The 19,551-nt window shown below is 47.3% G+C and overlaps 6 protein-coding genes across 6 annotated transcripts; 3 read left to right on the top strand and 3 right to left on the bottom strand.

The window, feature by feature from the left end:
* Nucleotides 1–3,548: 3,548 nt before the first annotated feature.
* Nucleotides 3,549–5,851, top strand: DFJ58DRAFT_847322 (uncharacterized protein; the record flags this gene model as incomplete). Its single annotated transcript, XM_041393442.1, has 10 exons — nt 3,549–3,598; nt 3,690–3,765; nt 4,053–4,153; nt 4,175–4,396; nt 4,497–4,536; nt 4,573–4,681; nt 4,758–4,871; nt 5,077–5,279; nt 5,435–5,471; nt 5,520–5,851. The coding sequence occupies 10 exons, from the start codon at nt 3,549–3,551 to the stop codon at nt 5,849–5,851; spliced, it is 1,284 nt and encodes a 427-aa protein (XP_041236602.1).
* Nucleotides 5,852–9,365: 3,514 nt separating this feature from the next.
* DFJ58DRAFT_634426 (uncharacterized protein) lies at nt 9,366–9,626 on the top strand (the record flags this gene model as incomplete). Its single annotated transcript, XM_041381254.1, has 1 exon — nt 9,366–9,626. A coding segment is annotated over one exon (261 nt), but the record flags the coding sequence as incomplete, so codon positions are not given.
* An 831-nt stretch (nt 9,627–10,457) lies between these two features.
* Nucleotides 10,458–11,387, bottom strand: DFJ58DRAFT_735426 (GPR1/FUN34/yaaH family-domain-containing protein; the record flags this gene model as incomplete). Its single annotated transcript, XM_041386634.1, has 4 exons — nt 10,458–10,496; nt 10,546–10,645; nt 11,132–11,266; nt 11,323–11,387. The coding sequence occupies 4 exons, from the start codon at nt 11,385–11,387 to the stop codon at nt 10,458–10,460; spliced, it is 339 nt and encodes a 112-aa protein (XP_041236600.1).
* Nucleotides 11,388–11,572: 185 nt separating this feature from the next.
* Nucleotides 11,573–17,077, top strand: DFJ58DRAFT_847319 (uncharacterized protein; the record flags this gene model as incomplete). The annotated part of the gene is made up of 26 exons (XM_041393441.1): nt 11,573–11,602; nt 11,979–12,081; nt 12,134–12,203; nt 12,262–12,270; nt 12,327–12,368; nt 12,427–12,448; nt 12,728–12,826; nt 12,906–12,995; nt 13,145–13,473; nt 13,553–13,623; nt 13,693–13,744; nt 13,766–13,925; nt 14,079–14,338; nt 14,464–14,486; nt 14,601–14,727; nt 14,755–14,769; nt 14,833–14,907; nt 15,170–15,208; nt 15,269–15,341; nt 15,392–15,475; nt 15,811–15,963; nt 16,005–16,115; nt 16,406–16,435; nt 16,486–16,593; nt 16,858–16,983; nt 17,036–17,077. The coding sequence occupies 26 exons, from the start codon at nt 11,573–11,575 to the stop codon at nt 17,075–17,077; spliced, it is 2,343 nt and encodes a 780-aa protein (XP_041236599.1).
* Nucleotides 17,078–18,012: 935 nt separating this feature from the next.
* On the bottom strand, nt 18,013–18,687 carry DFJ58DRAFT_867368 (uncharacterized protein; the record flags this gene model as incomplete). Its single annotated transcript, XM_041394212.1, has 2 exons — nt 18,504–18,687; nt 18,013–18,447 (listed from the first exon to the last, which is right to left on the bottom strand). The coding sequence occupies exons 1-2, from the start codon at nt 18,681–18,683 to the stop codon at nt 18,013–18,015; spliced, it is 615 nt and encodes a 204-aa protein (XP_041236598.1). The 5' UTR covers nt 18,684–18,687.
* A 130-nt stretch (nt 18,688–18,817) lies between these two features.
* On the bottom strand, nt 18,818–19,492 carry DFJ58DRAFT_867367 (uncharacterized protein; the record flags this gene model as incomplete). Its single annotated transcript, XM_041394211.1, has 3 exons — nt 18,818–19,144; nt 19,208–19,292; nt 19,377–19,492. 3 exons carry the CDS (start codon nt 19,490–19,492, stop codon nt 18,818–18,820), a joined length of 528 nt encoding a protein of 175 aa, XP_041236597.1.
* Nucleotides 19,493–19,551: the final 59 nt, after the last annotated feature.

Here is a 19,551-nt window from a genome sequence, read left to right as displayed (position 1 = left end):
CTTGCATTGAGAGCCACTTCTCTCAAGCTTCACACACTCCAGTGCTTTCTGACACTTAGGTGCTCCCCTAGAGGCTCATTCAGCGTACCTTGGATCATTTCTCTGCTGCTATCTGCTTTCCCAGGTCAAATGATTCACATCACAACATCACACCTTGACCAACACTTAGAAAGTGTAACCCTATCTTCCACTCAGAAAATAGAGCTACTTCTTTCATTGCTTCACATTGCACTATGTTGTACCCTCACCGAGCTAGCAGATAACTCAAACTCAAACTTAAAGAGACTTACCAAATGGTCAAAAATGCGAAAATGATTCAGTGGAAGGAAGAAGAGATAAAGACTGACTAACCCATAGTCAAAAGTGAGGAGCTAGGACAAGGAGAGGGTCAGGAGGGAAGGATAAGAAGAGAGAAAGAAAGACTAACCAAATAGTCAAAATGCGGAGCTAGAAGAAGAAGAGGGAAGGAGAAGAAGAGAGAAAGCAAAAGAAAGACTTACCAGATAAAAGACTTGGTGAATTGTCGCATTTTGCTTACTTGACCGTGGGAACTTTTTCCGATGAAAATGAAAGTTGTAGCCCTTGTCAAGGAGAGTCTAACTATGGTCTTATGACATCAATAGATTAAGATCCTAGTGAATTATAAGCAAAATACTCGAAAGTGGATGGTTCAAGAAAGCACCTTGACCGTGGGAACTTTTCCGATGAAAATCAAAGTTGTACTACCATAGTCTTATGACAAAGGAAAATATTCCCTTTCCTCATTACATAATTTCCTCTTTCCTTTTATATTATTTCCTCCTTCCCTTTACATAATTTCCTCTTTCCTTTTATATGATTTGTGCTTGCCCTTCCTTCATTATATAATTTCCTCTTTCCTTTCCCTTTATGTAATGTGCATCTAGGTCTATGACTTGTGAATGATGGACTTTCCTCATTGCCTTTATGCAATTTCCCTCTTACCTTTGCTCCTGGACATTATGTAATAACCGCTGCCACCAATCATGTGCTTCTGCATTATGTAATAACCAATAAATTGATTATTTATTTTCCTCTTTCCTTTTCTAACCAATTATATAATTTCCTTTTTCCTTTCCTCTTCCTTTCCTGCAGGAAAAAATTATGCCCCCAGGTCCAGTTCGAGCTTCGGTGAGTCTAGTAGAACCAGACCTAGGTTCGGTTCTCGGTTCTTGCTCAACCCTCTATGAACCGGACCTAACCGGACCGCGGCAGCACTAGCTGAGGGTAATACAAGAATGAGACAATGGACTATAATCTTCCAAAGTTTGGTCTCTGCTATACCTGGCTGCAATGTCTGAGCAGAAAATATTCGACCTAAAGGGTCTTTGAATAGGCTTGTGCACAAAGACAATTCTCCACTAACAATACCCCTCTGAATCACAAAGTCTAAAATGCCCCCAGAAGCGGAACTTGTTGGTACTATTAACAATGGTTTGACCCTCATAGAGGGTGACACCAACAAAAAGTGTGATCCCCCTGAAGGGGTTGAACCAACAACCAAAGCCCTCAGAAGCACAAAGTCAAAAAGCATGGGATCCTCATAAAAGGGTGACAAGTCAGCAGCAGCAACAATTTGATCTATCAAAGTCAATGTTCCAAAGTTGCCCACCTATGTTCAAGTTGACCGCTTTTGCTTATGTAAGCAGTGCCACCCCTGTCATGCTGCTTCACTGAATTGATTTTTTCAGCCTTGATATGACATGCCTGGCTTCAAATAGAACTTGTTTCTGGGGTTATTGAGTCATATGATTCTGATGGCAGCACTAGTTTGGTATGAAAAAATCATATTCCAGAGACATGCCACCCCCTCCCCCTACCCACTGTGCCCAGAGGCATGATTTCATGTCAATACAATGTATAAAAGGGTGTTCCCAATGTTTTATGATCATATTAATTGATTAGAGATGGTTTCAGAGTCATTTTGGCCTGCGTGAATTGTGATGTGTCAACTTGTCTGATACCCCCACGCAAAGATCTATTTTCCTAGACCTCCCATGACTTGCCAGTCCTCCAGGAGTATTCTTCCTGGGGGTTATTTATCCCTCTGAACATGATGGTCAAGCCAGATTTGCCAGAAAAAATCATGTTCTTGAGATATGCAAGGTCCCCCTCCCACACCTGTAGCATATATCTTGATATTATGTAAATACCGATATATCAAAGGGTGTTCCTAGTGTTTTATAATTACATAAATCGATTGGAGATGGTCCCAGAGTATTTCCAGCATGTCTGAATAGAGATTATGTCAGTTTTCCTGATACCCCCCAAAAAGATCGATTTTTACAGACTTCCCATGACTTGCCAGTACTACAGGAGTATGTGTCATGGGGGCTCCTGACCCATCGGATCATGATGGTGTAGTCCATTTTCCCAGGAAAAATCATGTTCTTGAGATATGCAAGGTCCTCCTCCCCCCTCCTGCCTCATATATCTTGCTGTGCTTGATTTTAACTTGAGGCTGATACTAAAAATGGCTGTCCTAGGGTTTATGAAGTGTAGGAATCGATTGGTAATGGTCCTGGACCATATGGAAGACATCTATACTGAGATAATATTAAAATACAGTAGATAGGTCAAAAAGTCAGTATTTCGACCATATCTCCACAACCCAACCGCCGATTTCTTTAATTCTTGGCTCATATCAATCCTGGAAGTACCCTCTATGATATTTACCAGGCCAGAAAAAGAAGTTTTTCCAAAAGTTTGAAACCTATTTCAGTTTTGACCATATAAATTTGATATGGCAAAGTCATGTTGTTGCAAAGTTGCCCACCTATGGTCAAGTTGACCGCTTTTGCTTATGTAAGCAATGTCACCCCTGTTATGCTGCCTCACCCAATGATTGATTTTTTGAGCTTTCATATGACTTGCTTGGCTTCAAATAGAACTTGTTTCTGGGGTTATTTGGCCGTCTGAATCTGATGGGAACACTGGTTTGGTCCGAAAAAATCATATTTCAGAGTGATGCTACCCCCTCCCCCTACCTACTACCTACTGTGCCCAGAGGCAGGATTCCATGTCGATACTGATGTATAAAAGGATGTTCCTAGTGTTTTTGTATCATATTAAGTGATTGGAGATGGTCTCAGAGTCATCCGGGCCCATGTGAATTGTGATGTGTCAGTTTGCCTGATGCCCCGCCCACAAAGATCGATTTTTCTAGGCTTCCCATGACTTGTCAGTCCTTCAGGAGCATCCTTCCTGGGGGTTATTGAACCCTCTGAACATGATGGTCAAGCCAGATTTGCCAGAAAAAATCATGTTCTTGAGATATGCAAGGTCCCCCTCCCCCTCCTATCTCATATATCTTCATATTATGTGAATACTGATATATCAAAGGATGTTCCTAGTGTTTTATGATCACAGGAATCGATTGGAGATGGTCCCAGATTATTTCTAGCCTGTTTGAATTGAAATATGTCAGTTTGCCTCATACCCCCCACAAAGATCGATTTTTACAGACTTCCCATGACTTGCCAGTGCTACAAAAGCATTTTTCCTGGGGGTTCTTGATCCATCTGAACACAATGGTCGAGCCAGATTTCCCAGAAAAAATCGCGTTCTTGAGATATACAAGGTCCTCCTCCCCCCTCCTACCTCCTATATTTTGCTGTGCTTGAATTTAACTTAAGACCGATACTGTAAAGGCCTGTCCTAGGGTTTTTTAGGTGTAGGAATCGATTGGTGATGATCCTGGACCACCTGGAGATCAATATTGGTGACATATGGTGGTGGACCCAAAAAGTCAGTATTTTGGCCATATCTCCACAACCCAACCGCCGATTTCTTTAATTGTTGGCTCATATCATTCCTAGAAGTACCCTCCATGATATGTACCAGCCCATGAAAAGAACTTTTTTCACAAGTTTGAAACCTATTTCTGAAATGACCATATAAATGAAAACATACTTTGGCTGCACGAGATAACGCACCCAGTGCTATCTTTGCATATGGATGAACCTGTGGAACTAGATTAGTTCGGTTCTGATCGAGAGGAGGCCTGCATACATCCGCAATCTCTCTGATAACAGAGTCGAATATTGGAGATATGTGTCATCGAAATTGTCAACAACATCGAGATCCTCTTGGGTGCCTTGAAGAACAGAATCCACAATTATCTCAGGTCCCGAAAGTGAATGCATGTGCTTTTCAGCCTCTTGAGCATCCTGAAGTGCCAATTGGGTATTAACCTCCACTTCCACGCCAGACGGAGCCGCCTGAACCTGCATGACCACCAAAATTTAGTGAGAGCACAGAAACTGAAGGGCAAATTTGAGAATCTACCTCGATATTCGAGGGAGCAGGGTTATGGCTACGGGAATCCTTCAAGCGCTTGTTGCAATCTTAGTCGTATTCCAGGATACTCATTACACATGTTCGTGGACTCACCGAGATCCTTAACTTGTCCTTAAAGACCGATCAGCTTTGCCACCGGGTCGGTGCTAGACGAAGGATGTGATGATGTCAGTATTTAGTATTTGGAGTGGAGTGGACAAAACGATCCTCGAAAACCACGTACCGAACTTTCATCAGATGTTGTTGCTTCGTTAGATTTGTGGGTTTGTTGAGTTGAATCCCTCGACAATTTTGCCTTTGGTCGTTGTGAACACCTCTTATGTACATTTGCTTAATGGCAAGGCAGTAAACACAAACTTCGCATGTATGTATCATTTACTATATCGGCGTCAATGTCGCTCGAGCCCGTCGTCGAACTTAGTTGAGATCTGCTTGATTAGATCCCCTGATTCGCAAGTCGCTTGCCGATGTCCATGCGGAGTCATGTGAGAAGCCTGAACGTGATTATGTAGAGTTTGCTAAGGAGTTCCGACTAACCCGGCCGCTCGATCAAGGTAGAGCCTAACAATATCGTGGCCCATATGGTAGTACGGTCAGATTTGCAACCGTGATAGACGAAGTTGACCTACTAACACATACTAACATACTAACATACACCCCACCTTTCATGCTTCCGAGTTGAAACGACATGTACCCAACGACACCTCTCTCTATCCGTCCCAAGAACTGAAAGACCGGGACCAGTCATCACAAATACAGGTGCCAAAGAATGGGAGATAGAGCATATTCTAGACCGCCGACAATGTGGACGCGGATGGCAGTATCTCGTTCGATGGCGCGGGTGCCGACCAGAAGCAGACGTCTGGCTGGCCGCCAGCGAAGTGCAAAACTCAGACGCGCTAGATGAATTCAACAAGACGCTTGGTTCGGACTCCGAGGATGCTTACTACATCAACAGTCACGTGAATATTCCCCATATATACCACTACGTTTCGTCTTACTGAGTCTTGAGATCAGACTCAGGGTCTCTTGCCCACAGGCTACTATCATCTGCCCATTTGTACTACATTCCGAAATTCACAGTTTCGTTCTGTTAATCCTTGACCGACTCGTTTAGTGTTTCCCGCCGCCAGCACGGCGGGCTTCCAAATCACGTAAGTTTTAACATCTCAACCTCAGTTGCGAACGGCCATATAATATAGAACCTTACACCCCACGTGCCAAGCGCATCCTGCAGGAGGTAGCAAGAAGAACGTTGGTTAGGCTTCCTGAAGCCCATTTTGGGTCTCAAATTGCCCTGCGCTTGGCCTCAACCTGTCCTGAACCTCTACAGGGCGGCATTGAGGGAACATATATCTCTAATACAGAAGATGACTGTATGACGTACGGCCGGCCCATGTTCGATGAGAAGTGTCAAACTGTCCGATACACCTCCTTACACGATCGATGCGATGAAATCGCCCTAATTTGGCCCGCCGAGAACGTCAAAACACGAACCGCGTCGGAATATTCGCCGTCGCGCAAGTTCCATTGAGACTGTACAAACCGGCCAAATACATTATATGATATACTTTCGATCGTGCTGCAAAATGTCACACTCGGTTCACATCATCCAGGACTCGGCATAGTTGAGTGACCCAACCTCTGGACTCAGTCCAACTCATAACCTTTGCCTCCATCAGCAGCGTATCCTACATGTCCCACACAAACTGTGATCTTCCAGGCCTGTATCTCATTCTACGTGAGTTGGCCGATCACGACCCTCAGATTTTTCTGATGATAGCGAATACAGAACGAAGCTACACATCGTCACTCCGCTTTTCCACCTATCGGAATTGTACTTGTGTTGCGACCACCACCACAGAATACCCTATTGTAGACCTGTCTGACATTCTCCTCAGTATGCCCAATCGTGCAAGGTTCAAAGGCACGTGTGTCCACATATGTCGCACTTAACGAATCTGATCGCGACGCACATAGACTTCGTTGCCTTCCTAGTCCGAGAGGGCATCATCATGTTTTTTCTTGATGATGCGGCGAATGGTTATGCACTTGCAGATTCATTCAATGATGAATAGGGATCGTGAACATGCCTGTCAGATCGCAATTTGTTGTCATTTGCAGGAGGACTAGCCTCGGTCTTGGATTTTGATAGAGTAGGCTTAGGAGTTGTGTCCATCATCAGCAAACCGCTAATGAACCCATATGATCGAACCTATTCCAAATTACGCAATTTCCGACCGGAGTATCCTTGGAGTACCCGCAATAGAAGTTTGGCCTCAAAGAAGTTTGTCTATTGCGGCGGAAAGCTGCATTGCATAATGGAAGATGCCATCCACTGTTGGCAGTCGATCTTGCTGAAGGGCTTGCCTGCGAATCTGTGATGCTCGATTGTGTTATTTGGATGATGCTGACGTAGTTCAAGGCGATCCAACGTGATTAACGTTGCCCATGACACATGTTTTCTGCGCCCTTCGTTGGATCTGTCTTTCGCTCGTACCTATGGCAGGGTAAGCGCCAGCTGGGATCTGCTGACCGTTAAGCTCAACTACCAACAGGTGAGATTCATTATACGGGAACCTGGCATCCGGCGCAGGCGCGTATATGTTTCTTGCTGTTTCCTCAAGCTGGGGTTCTTCTGGCGTCAGTTCTCCATGATCAAGGAGCCGAAGAACGTCAACCTCTACTGCGCTAGCAGCCAGCTCTGTTCACAGCTTGTGAGGGTATTGATCCTCAGTCTTTGGTTCCTCATCTGTTGGTAAGCGATTTAACAGTCCTGTGTTTTTACTAAGATATTAAGATTTATGACGGGTTCTCTCGCGTTCAGGAAATATGGCCATTCATGAAACATTGTCAGCGCCTTCTCAGCTTGAGCCATGCCGATTGAAGTCGTCGCCCTGCTGTTCCCAGAACGTGAGTGCGTCGATCCTCATTCGAGCTCGAACCATGCTGATCAAAGTCGTTGCCTACCATTCGCAGCCTGTGAGCGCGTAGATCATCCTTCGAACTCGAGCCATGCTGATCGAGGTCCTTACCCACTGTTCGCAGATTGTGAGGGTGTTGATCCTCTTTCGAGCTCGGGCCCTGGTGATCGACATTGCTGTGAGCGTGTCGATTCTCCTCCGAACTTGAGCCACGCTGATTGCCCATTGTTCGCAGGATGTGAGTGCGTCGGTCTGTCTTCAGGTTCGAGCCATGCCGATCTAAGTCGTTGCCCACTGTATCATCTATTCCATGGCTGCCCAACAGCCAGCGAGGGTGAGTAGTTTTATCGTCCTGTCTGATTGGACGTTGCTGATGCTTTACAACAGCGCAATTCTTCTCCGTCGAAAAGTAGCGATGTTTTCAAGCTGGTCAGCGCAACTGTCATCATTAGCGTACGCACTGATAAATCGCGAACACTTTCTTTAGGACGCTCAAGGAAGGGTGATTAAATCGCTCAGCGTCAGCAAAATCCCCACTGAATATATTTCAAGGTTCTTGATTCGTATCACTTCGGTCGCATCCCGTTGCGCAATGTGGCTGCGACTCCTGATGGTCAGCAGCTGCTGGGTGTGCGTCCACTTCTTGCAGCACCTAATGGGTTGCATCCAAGCCGCACCACTAGGGTTGAAAAATGCATAATAGGTGATCCATAGATCATCCGATTGACTTCATATAACACAGTTTTCAATATGGAGACTAAAGCGTTCGAAAGGTGAGTTACCTTCATCTTTTCAAATATTTTTTACTGACGCCCGTCGTGAACGATGTGCGCGACATTACAATATCCAAAAGGGGTGGAAACGCGCTGGTTTCCTTTGAGCGCAAGGTACTGAGAGCCATGATATCCTCTGATCACTCATTTCATTGCGCCTGTGCCGCTATCGAATAATGGACGCCACGCTTACTGTGCAGGACGTTCACATGACTCCGGTACAAGACTCAGGCCCCTCGATTTCGAGCGAATCACATCGGCTACTCGCGCCCATGTAGCGGTTGTCAGTGTTCGAAGCATCTGATCAAGGTAAATAGAATTCCTTGAAGTAACAAATATTCACAAATTTTGATTTCCGTAGTTCTACGCGTAATAGTACGATGATCTTATATTTTCACTGGGCTTAAACTTAATCCGCAGTGAAAGTCGGACATAGCCATTTCCACGGAGGTCGACGGATTTGTGAGTTTCGAGTAGTCGGTAGACTCATATAGATGGAAATCGAAGTTACGCAAACACATGTTGAACGACGCGTTTGATTTTGTGCACGCTGCGCAGCTCAACGTGTTCAACGTACGTTCAACAAGTCTTGAGCAACATTGATTTTATACTTTGTTGTGTTACTGAGGCTACTCGAAATCAATCCGAAGGCTCCCAAAGGTGCGTTCTTTCATTTACTATGTGGCTACTAAGCACATGAAATTGTAGTTAGCCTATGGACGCAGAACATTGGTGTTGCTGTCGGAAATATTGTCATGGACAGCGGAAGTGTCTGAAGTCCCTCAGGACATGGCAAAGACACCTGCAAGTGGCTGATGAGAATGAGAAGCCTCGAGTGCGAGCTGCAAGGCTCTCTCGGTCATTTCAAAACTTTGTTGCTACTACTACGAACAACGCACCAGCTGCAGGACCATCTCAACCTCCCGTTGCCTCCGGTTCGGGACGTACACCCTCTTCCACTACATCTTCCAGTAGCAGTGATGACGACAGGCCTTCACGCAAGCGCAGATGTGGATCAGAAGAACCGTTTGTTAATGTAAGACAAATGTACAATCTAAGTTACCTCGCTAATATTATGATGTAGGATCTCAATCTTCCGCATCCCCCAGGCAGTCCAGACAACGATCAATACATACCAGAGCCAGACTTTGATGCCTTGCCCCGAGATCTTGAAGGCCGTGATGATGACGAGCAGCATCGAGAGCCTGATGGACCGCCTGACGATCTTGACAATAATGAGATGCGTGCAGCCAATCAAGATCAGCGTGACGAGACACCACCTGCAGCACATTGGCATAATTCATTGAAAGATCTTGACCTAGATCAGTTGGGTCGTGATGCGAAACGTTTTGAACTTCAGCGAGATATGCAATTTATTCTCGCGCTGCATAATGCTACTCTCGACGACGGTGCTGGACTTATCGGAGATGCATTGGAGCGTTTGCGAAACCCACCACAAGCACAAGCACGGCTAGATGATTCTGACATTGAACATGGAATTTCGCTTTTCCTCGCTCTCGAGCATGCGTCCGAGAGTGCTTTCAACAAGTCTCGCGCTGCCGCACTTCACCGTCACCCTGAGGACAATATCCCGAGCCTCCATCAAGTCAAAAAATTGAGATGTCACATTCAACTGAGACAATGCATTCGATTATGAAGATGCCTGCCTCTGGACTTGCACTGTGGTAGTAAATAGTAAGGGTTCTTGGGTGGCGGTATGACGGTAGGGGGAGAATGGGCGGTTGTGATGTGAGGGAGACATTGGGCTGCTAGCGGCACTCCATGAACCTCCACATTTTGATGCAGCCCCATCAACGTCACTCATGGGGTAGCCACTCACAACCGAGCACATCTTCTCCCTTAATTCCCTCTCTGCGATCTTAGCAGACTTGAATGGGGCTTGGGAGAGTCAGAGGGTGCCACGCTTGGTGCATGATGGTGTGATCGTGGAGAGAGAGGAGGCTGGCTGGTTGGGCCTGACGGACTTAGCAATGTGCTGGGAGGTAAAGGAGGGTAGTCGGTAGGGACTTGCGATCTTGATCCGGCTCGTGATCGGCGAAGGGACGAGGGAATTTTATCAGGTGCTGCGCTGCGTATTGTATGTGCCTTGCTTGGAGTATTTTGGCGCTATAGAATCTCCATCAATCACTTGTATGACCGCTGATGCTAACATACGTACGCCTCTAACCGTATTGGAGGAGCTGCGAGCGAACGAGCGATCGAGAAACGTGCTGCCTGACGGCGCCGAAAAGCGAAGATGGCGTCGTGCAGAAGACGAAGTACGCAGAGGTCAAGAAAGCAAAATCGAAATGTTAGTGATAACGTACATGAGAATTATCTGCATCGAAGAAACCTTGGGGCAGGCGGATGTGGCTGAATTGGACGTCGTGTAGCATTATCCTAAAGTGTATGTTCAACTGTAATGAATATCTTTTCACAAGGATTAGCCTGGAACACTAACGTTAGCTACATTGTCATAATCCTAGATTAAAATGAGTAGATATCTGTACATAGGGAACGAAATCACATACCTTCCTCTGCTCTTCATTGAGACTGCCATAGTAAACACAGAACTCGTCCGCAGTTCCGTTTGTCTTGGGTTGCTTGAGCCAGCGATGGGCGCATAAATTCCTAGTCATATGAAGTAGTCAGAATCAACGTGAAATGAAGCGGGAAGGTCGTCAGGAGTGGAAGGAGGGAAGGGAAGTTTTTCATACGAGGCCGTGTATTTTCGTAAGATGAGTTGTTCGTAGGATAGGAAGAAGCACCGTTCTGGTTGGAGGCGGATTCGGAAGAGGTATGGTTAGTGCCAGAGGTTCTGTCACCTCTCCTGCGCCTGCGACCCTCTCTGAACTCAGTGCTAGGCCTGCAGCACGCAGAACAGATATTCACGAGTTGCACCAAAATAAAAAATAAAAAACAGTTCAAATTACACAGAGACTAGCTAGAACAATGATACAAATTAGAGAATGTACCGGTGGGTCAACAGAACGCATCCAATGCTGCAATATTTCGAGCCAGTGGTGCGACTGTGTGCGCTATAAGTGAGTAGAGACTTGACAAAAACGAAAAAGGAAGTCACCCGCCCTTGACTCCAATTGAAACAGCCCCCCTCACATACCAGCAAGAAGCTGGGCAAGACCACCGCAGAAGCAGGCCATACCGACGACTACATTGGGGAGAATGACTCCATGGGCGTTGACGTTGTAGAGAGACAGAATGAAGGTCGTGGACGCGAAGGAGAACAGACCGCTAATACATAAATGAGCTGAGAGTGGCGGCGGGCGCGAAAAACACGGTGAACTCACAGTGCAGCTGGGTTGGGGACCTGCTTCAAGTTGGAGAACGTCACAATTGAACTGGAAGAAAGCATGGATTTGACAGTATCAGCGGCAAGTAAAATCAATATAAAGCAGCAGGCACTTACGATCTGTGTGACCGAAGAAGGCCAGCGCCTCACGGCCTATCTGTCTATGAGAAAAATCTATAAGAAAAATAAGTGTCAAAATACAATAAATTTGAGATCGGCGGCTGGTGTCAGTGGACGCCTAATGCATAATGAACGATGTTGTCGGTTTCGAACATCGCGTGAGGTTTCGAAGTCAGCCGGCAAATGCCGATCCTGTTCCTCCTTCGATCTCAAGATACGCTGATCCGAGTCGTCGCCCAGATAGTGGGCAAGAGCGTATCGATTCTCTCTCGAGCTCGAGATATGCTGACGAGTCATCGCTCACTTTTCGTAGTACGTTAGTGCGTCCACCCTCTTTCGAGCTCGAGACATGCTGATCCAAATCGTCGCTCACTGTTCACAGGATGTGAGTCCATCCACCCTCCTTCGAGCTCGAGTCATGCTGATCCGAGTCGTCGCCCACTCTTCGCAGCGTCTTACATATCATTCGATCGGTCTTTTCTTCTTCTCGCTGCCATCTGATGGGTGACTTTAAGTTGCGCTCTCACTGCGCAGAACTTGGATGTTGTCGGTCGTTGGCATAACGGTGGTCCAAAAAATCATTTTCAACTCAGGCTGTTCTGGTACACGTGCGAGGCTTTATCGGCAAAGTCGCATGGTATGTAACGCTGCGTTTTTATTTTTAAATGTTTAAAATGCGATTGGAACAGGTCTGAGACTGTACCATTCTCTGGACGAGATCAACTCGCGGAATGAAGGTCTGAACGGAGGACAGACTTTGTAAGAGGACAATTGATCGACCGCACTCTGTATCATCTATTGCATGGCGGCCTAACAGCCAGCGAGAGTGAGTAGTAGTTTTATCGTCCTGTCTGATTGAATGTTGCTGATGCCTTACAACAGCGCAATTCTTCTCCGTCGAAAAGTAGCGATGTTTTCAAACTGGTCAGCGCAACTGTCATCATTAGCATACACACTGATAAATCGTGAAGCCTTTCTTTAGGACGCTCAAGGAATCCCGCCAAGTTAATTGAAGGCCCATCCAAATTTTTACTTTCGCTCGACGTTCTAGCGCAGATCGTCGTCAACGAAGATGTATCGCGCGCCTCGACCTTCACAAGCGGAGGGCGCAGTCGTTTCGTCACTCTGATGTTGAAAGGCAGGATGAACGTTAGAATTAGAGGAGCCTTGAGGTAGAACCATGTATGTGAAGCTAATGAATATGATGATGCGCGTTTGCGGGGCCAAGGAGACCGATCAAAAGAGCGAGATGATATAGATCCGATCCCTCGTCGCGACTACAGGCTCGCAAGACCACGGTCAGGTCTATGGACAGCAAGCAGCGCACGGTCAGCGCGTCTTTTCAGACCAGAGAACGTGATCGACCTCACGATCCCTTGTATGTATGTCTGTTTCTCTTATTTCGTTCACATTTGAATCGTCACCATCTAATCTGATTCGTTTGCTACGTCCATTTTCAAGCAAAGCATCCTGCGTATCTTCAATAAGGACGACCAGGACTTCTTCCCGATGGATTTGTCGTACGTGCTCGCAAGGACTTCGTCCAGAGAGGTATGTGGCTCTGTCAGAATACCGATCATCGTCTTCTCGCGTGATACTGCAGGACGCAGAGCAGTAGGGATCTCGACCAATCCTTGAACGCGCCTCGGATCTCTGCCCGATGGACCATAACCACCGCCCCAAAGCACTGCTCAATCTAGCTGCCGCAAAGTTTGTCAGTTGCCAAGCTGACGGAAGACACCTCGACCTCGACATCCCTATCAATCTGTTTCAAGATGCCCTTGATTTGTGTCCCATTGATCACCCGGACATCACCCAGCTCCATCCTACCATTGCTCTGCAATCTCACTTCGAAACGGGGATTTCAAACGGATGCGGATGGAGTAAAGTCCTCGATGTCTGCCACGCTAACAGTCACATTTACAGAGCTGGCGCTTGTCAACCGAAGTCCTATCCCACATTTGCGTTCGCTCTTTCGCAGAGACCACTCCATCAAAAATGCTAGCTTCCATGTTGACAAATTCAAGTTGTGATGGGATTTAGCAAATGAGCCGAGTATCGCAGATGACGTAGAATTGATATAAGTGTATAATCATCATCAGTTATAGAAGATACAACGGTGGACCAATGTACATAGAGTTAACTGCAACCATGAACGCCGCTATGGCTCTGCTCATCTGTGAGTGAATCAACGTCAGATGCGTCGTTTTTCTCCGGCACGGCAGCCTGATGGCTTGTATTCCGGTAGTTTGGCAGCAACGAGCCTCTGTAGGGCACAAATCAGAAGAAGGCACCGAAAAGTAAGAAAGTGTACGCTACAGCGACTTTGCGGTCTGGTGCGACTTCGACGACTTGTGGACCATGGCTGCGTCTGGGCACGAGGAACGCGAGATACTGCCGTGGGGATTGCGCGACTCCGTTCGAGGGGGAAGGCAGAGAACCTATCTCAAAATGGATACGCATTCATTCATGCATTGCGAGGTTAGTATAGAAATCTAAGACTAACATGATCGAATCGAGTTGCGGTCTGACCTGAGAGAGAGGATGGTAGGGGCAATGTAGCAGGGACCTGCGGTGCCATCATGGAGTCAACTGTCAAAGAACCGATATACGAGAGTCCCGACCTATATCCAGGGGATCATGCTGATCGTTCCAAACAGAAAGGAGTTTGTCGTGTGGTTCAATTCGGGAGCTTGGACGACTATTCCGCTTGAACCTCTGCTACCAGCAGTGCATGCTGTTTTGAGTTCCCTGGATGGTGACGCTATTGATTTGTTTCATGGTAGCGTCATGACTGCGCTCTTTGATCTTATGTTGCCTCAGCGTCGTCGCCCTGAAGGCCTGAACGTTGTGCATCCGCTGTATCTGCATCTTAATCAAATCAGATGCAGCTCGTAAGCGACGGCTCGCCAGCCTGCTAGAGAGGATATGCAACCTGCTGCTGACCGATTCACCCTCGAAAGAGTGCGCATTGCCTCTCGCTTGTACTCATTTTCTCCACTGACCGATCTCGTGACAGAATTGAGCGTGGACTGCAATGGGGTATGCGCCATTCCCTGGCCCTGAAGGCGAAGATGGAGAAGACCGATTAATTCTAGCCCAATGAAGTGCGTCGGATTGAATTTTTCATGTACCTCGGCTAAATTATGCTCGCAGCGAAATTCGCCAAGCAAGGATTCAAGGCAAAGGCTTACTTTGTAGAGCCTCTATTGACCGCCACCATCCAGAACCGACTTGCTGATGCCGCTGCTCTCGATGATGGCTGCAGTGCTCACTCCTCAAGGTAATGTTATTTTGTCCTCTTGTGCAGCTTCAGGCTCAATATGTATGTTTTCAGCTCGTCGTTGTAAATCTAGCTCTGCAGAATATACTTCCCAGTTTGATGCAGTGCAAAACGTGGATCACATAGTACCCTTGCTGGGCCTATTCATGTTAGCATTGGCGTGGAAATCTGTGGAGGTCCGTGCGTTATCTTGTTGTTCGCTATGCTCACCCCTTGTCAGCTTTCGGATATGCAAGAAAAGCAGCACGCGCTGTATATCTTCAACCTCCTGAAGAACCTAATATGATTGCCTTCGCACGCATCATTGATTCAATCTCACGCTATTCGTGGGGTATTTTATCCTTCTGATTTCATCTACCCGCGCACGGCGCGTTTCCTTCTTCAGCGCCCAGAACTTGACGTGATCCGATGTGCCAATGCTATACGGCATGCTCTATGGCAGTTCGGATGACTGGAAGAAAGAGCGTGGATGGATTGCCAGGTTCCTATCTTACGGCTTGATGAGCGCAGAAGATTAGAAGGTGCTTAAATGCCGACATAGTACATGGGAGCTTCTTTCAAGTCTTGTGCAGAGCTCAGTTCGCGATCAAGCGTTGCGACGCACAGTACTGGAGGTCTGTGGTGCCAGCGCTCTCGTTGACCCTTAATTCGAATTATTTTACAGGTGCTTGCCAACCTGACTTCTAATGACCAGGCAACGAGTTCCCTCGTTTTGAAGTCATCTCTCCTATCCTGGATCGAGATGCAAGTACAACTGCCACGAAGCAAAGAAGACGCCTAAAGATCCTTGAAAACATTCTGATCACAGCCAATACTGCGAAACTGCGGCGGGCTACGAACAAGATGCTCTGTGCAGACCCTTGTCGTTGATATGCACTCACTACGAGGATTACGACAGAGCCATCTAGCTATACTCAGCGGCGATCGACCTGGATTTTGCCACTGCTACCATCTTTGCAAATCGCAGTAAGGCAAGCTCGAACAAAATACTATGGGATGATGCATTACTTGATGCGCAAAAAGTGTGATCCACATATGATGTCCAGGCAGACGGGCTTCATGATGTGCTGATCCCCACGGAAGACAAGCAGATGTCATTCCCGCGGGCAAGGCCGCCCGCTTGGCAGACTCTACTGCTTGTCCATCCCTGGGTCCGGGTTAATCCTAGCAACGAAGAAAAACGAGGAAACACGAGGCAGTGACCCCCATAGCCTGTTCGAGCGCAATATGCTTGGGGTAAGCACCTTGATGACTCTGGGATTCATGCATTCCAATAGTCGACTTGGCCTGGCGTAGTCCGAGCAATGCGGGAGGTAGACCCAGCCATAGCGGTCTATCCGGCCGAACATTTGAAAAGCCCAGCAGCTCATGCTGAGGTGCAGAATCGGGTCCGGTCCAATGCTACCGGGTAGCCGATACTTCAGAAGCTCTACAATTTTTGATCAGGGATTCCTTCCGAGGTGGACAGACGAGACTTGCAGGTGATTGTTGTTCTGCGATATTGTGATTCCAAAGTTTACGTTTTTGTCAGTATATCATCATTCGAACGCCTGTCACTCTTGTGATCGCTGTTACTTTTATCGAGCGACGACACGGGTCACACGGCAACGATCCGCTCTTGCCCATCGAGTCCTAAAGCAGCGTCCTGTCAACCTCACATTCTTTTTCATTCCTCAAGACGTCCGGGTCCTTTGGTTTGGTGGCCTCGGTGTGTATCTGTCACCTCCTGCTGGTATGGTTTCTGAATGTCCGCTTTAGGATATATCACACAGTTCATCTTCAAAACCGCAAAGGTGTCTCAAGTCTTTTGCCACCAGAATATGGAACACGAAAGTCAATTGCTTCAAGGATGATGCTGCCGAAATCGTGAGTTCGATGCATGTTTTTGCATCTCTCCACTGACACGAAGTTAGGAAGATTCATGAAGCTCGCGCTAGATCGGATGTCTGATAGGGTGGTGGATTCGCCGTCTGGTGATGCCTGTGTATTTTTACGATCGGGAATTTGGATTCCTCAACAAGGTTGTCTGGATCTCTGGGAAACTGAAGCGCTTCATGAAATAGTCGAAACCTGAGAAAAGGCGAGACCGTCGAAATTTGTCCTAGGATATGATTTGACGTGTCTTTACAGGCAAAGATCGACGAAGAGATGGTCAAGATAGTTGTTGATGTTGGAGTCTACCTTCCCAGTCACCCAGACGGTAGTGGTATCGACGTTGATAGGAAGTCCAGTCGACCGATTCAAAGCCACTCTAAGGTGTGTAGATCACTCTTTCGCTTTTTCTTTCCTCAATATAATTTCACCGAAGGCATCGGTCAATAATGACCCGCTCCTTCCTCAAAAAAAGTAGCCATGAACCGGAGTCTAATGTTCTGAGTCGGGGAGGGCGGGTCACGGTGCGCCATCAGTTGAGCACCTATAATCAGGATAGGTGCACGGATACGATTTCTGCGTGGAGGTCTAGTAGATTGGTACATGGAAGAGACGGAAAGTACAAAAAAAATAGAGCAACAAATCAATCAATCAAGGACGCTCACCTCCCTCCCCTAAAAAATACCGTATCAACCCTTGCATTAAGCTATCCTGCTGCGCCGTCCCCTTTTGAAATTGACCATCTCAAAAAGCACGTCTCCGTACTGTCGCTCCAACACCCTAATACGAGCCCTTCCGACTTGATTCCTCAAAACTCTCATTTGTAGCGAATAGATTATCATTTTGAGCGCGTAAAGTCGAATGGGATGCAAGTAGAGAATCCGTCTGTCCGCGCAGCGTCTCGTGGGATGATAAAAGTGTATCATGCGACAAATAGAGCGATTGATAAAAGTTTTGCAGGACGCCAATGTGCGATTGCACAGTTGCTAATTCGGCGCTGCTAGTTTCACAGGGCTGCCGGAGCTTGTGGCGGGACCGAGTGGATCTGATGAGTGGGTTCTCTTTTCATCTGCCTCATCTCTCGCTGTGATATGTCGTCTCTTGAATTTGAGGTGCGATGGATTGTCGACGACGACGACGATGGGCCCCACGAAACTGGAGAAAGGTGGCGATAGGGCGAAGAGTCCATTGCAGCCATGGGAGGGAGAGTTGTGGCTGATGCGCGCTGAGGGAGATTGATAGCCGGTAGCTGAACTTGTGAGGGCAGTAATTGATGCGAAGTAAATAAACGAACTGAAGAGCAAGTAGGACCTGTAGCGGTGTGGTGGTGGTGGTGGTGGTCCATGCGCATGGCTGTACCAGCGCCAAAGAAAAGGCGTCTTCCAACTGGTTTCCACCCGACGAAACTCAAACTCACTCGATGATCTCAAACAGTGCCCTTTTTCCCTCTCTCCCATCGCCCTCATCGTCCAGTTCCCGCTTCTCCCCTCCCATCCCGGGACCCAAAGCACCAGCGAGACCGAACGAAAAACCCTCTCGAACTCCTACGCCCGAGAAGCTCTCCTGGGTAACGATATCTCTCAGAATAGCCGCGTATCGCTCGTCAGACAGACCCATCCCTGCCAACGAGTTAATCCGTCCATCATCGTCGTACCCCGTTCCCAACATCGGATGCAGACTGGATGAATTAGACGAGAAGCCAGGATTAGACGAAGAATTGTGTGGTTGTAATTGCGACGCCCCAACTGCGAGTGCCTCGCTCAAAGACGGGTCTGAGAGAGGAGGAACACCGAGCGAACAAGGTACTTTTGACATTTGTTGGATGACTTTAAGGTGCATCAGGTGTTTCTATCCATCCGTGTCAATGTCGATCTATACACCTCGGTACAAAACAAAAAACGCACCTCCAACATATCCAACGACCCCTCCTTCGTAAATGGCTTGGGCAAAATATCATTCATTCCAGATGAATAATACGTCATAATCTCGCTCGGTTTTGAATTAGACGTCATGCCGATGATGGGGGTCATATGGTCGGGCTGGCGGATCAGATTCAAAGCGCTGACTCCGTCCATTTTGGGCATCACGTCCTGTCGCGTTCACATCGCATTAGTTCTAGCACACGCAGGGAAGAAAAGAAAAGAACTCGCCATAGAAAGAAGAAAAACACACCTGCCAAACAACAGTGCGCTCGAACGTGACGAGCGGTCAAACACATTCACATTTCGAGACTACATCTATACGGCATGAGTGCCCTTAATATCTCAGTGATGTGAACAGCTTCGCCACCAGCACGAGGATCGAATAGAATCGCCATGAGTGTGCCGGTGGAATTGAAGGTGAGACACTGAATTGTATCGTTGTGTCCGGTGAGAACAGAGCGTGGGCGATCGGTATCAGCAAGATCCCAAAGCTTAACTGCGTGTTCGCTGGATGCACTGGCGAGGACGTTAGACGCAGTGGGGTAGATGAGAACGTAGTTGATCTTGCGTGGTGATGCATCAATGCAGGCGATAGGGTCAAAGTCTTGTGGTACCCAATGATCCTGGCCCCGGGAACTGCAGTAGATATGTCAGAATCTGACAGACAATCTGACAGAGCCACATACCTCTCTGGACGAAGTCCTTGCGAGCACGTACGACAAATCCATCGGGAAGAAGTCCTGGTCGTCCTTATTGAAGATACGCAGGATGCTTTGCTTGAAAATGGACGTAGCAAACGAATCAGATTAGATGGTGACGATTCAAATGTGAACGAAATAAGAGAAACAGACATACATACAAGGGATCGTGAGGTCGATCACGATGTACTGGGTTCGTGTGAGGAGAGAACCGAAGAGGCGAACGAAAATGCGTTGTCGCGGATCTATTGAAGGCGGAGGTCTCTGTACCATAGGTATGGCAGGTATTGGCGGTCTGCGGTGCCCGGCAGCAGGACAACGAGTTGCGTCAG

Source organism: Suillus subalutaceus (genome assembly GCF_016647625.1).
Source record: "Suillus subalutaceus strain FC151 chromosome Unknown DFJ58scaffold_213, whole genome shotgun sequence".
Classification (NCBI taxonomy): Eukaryota; Fungi; Basidiomycota; class Agaricomycetes; order Boletales; family Suillaceae; genus Suillus; species Suillus subalutaceus.
Note: the sequence above shows the minus strand (reverse complement) of the source record. Positions and strands in the feature narration are given on the sequence as shown.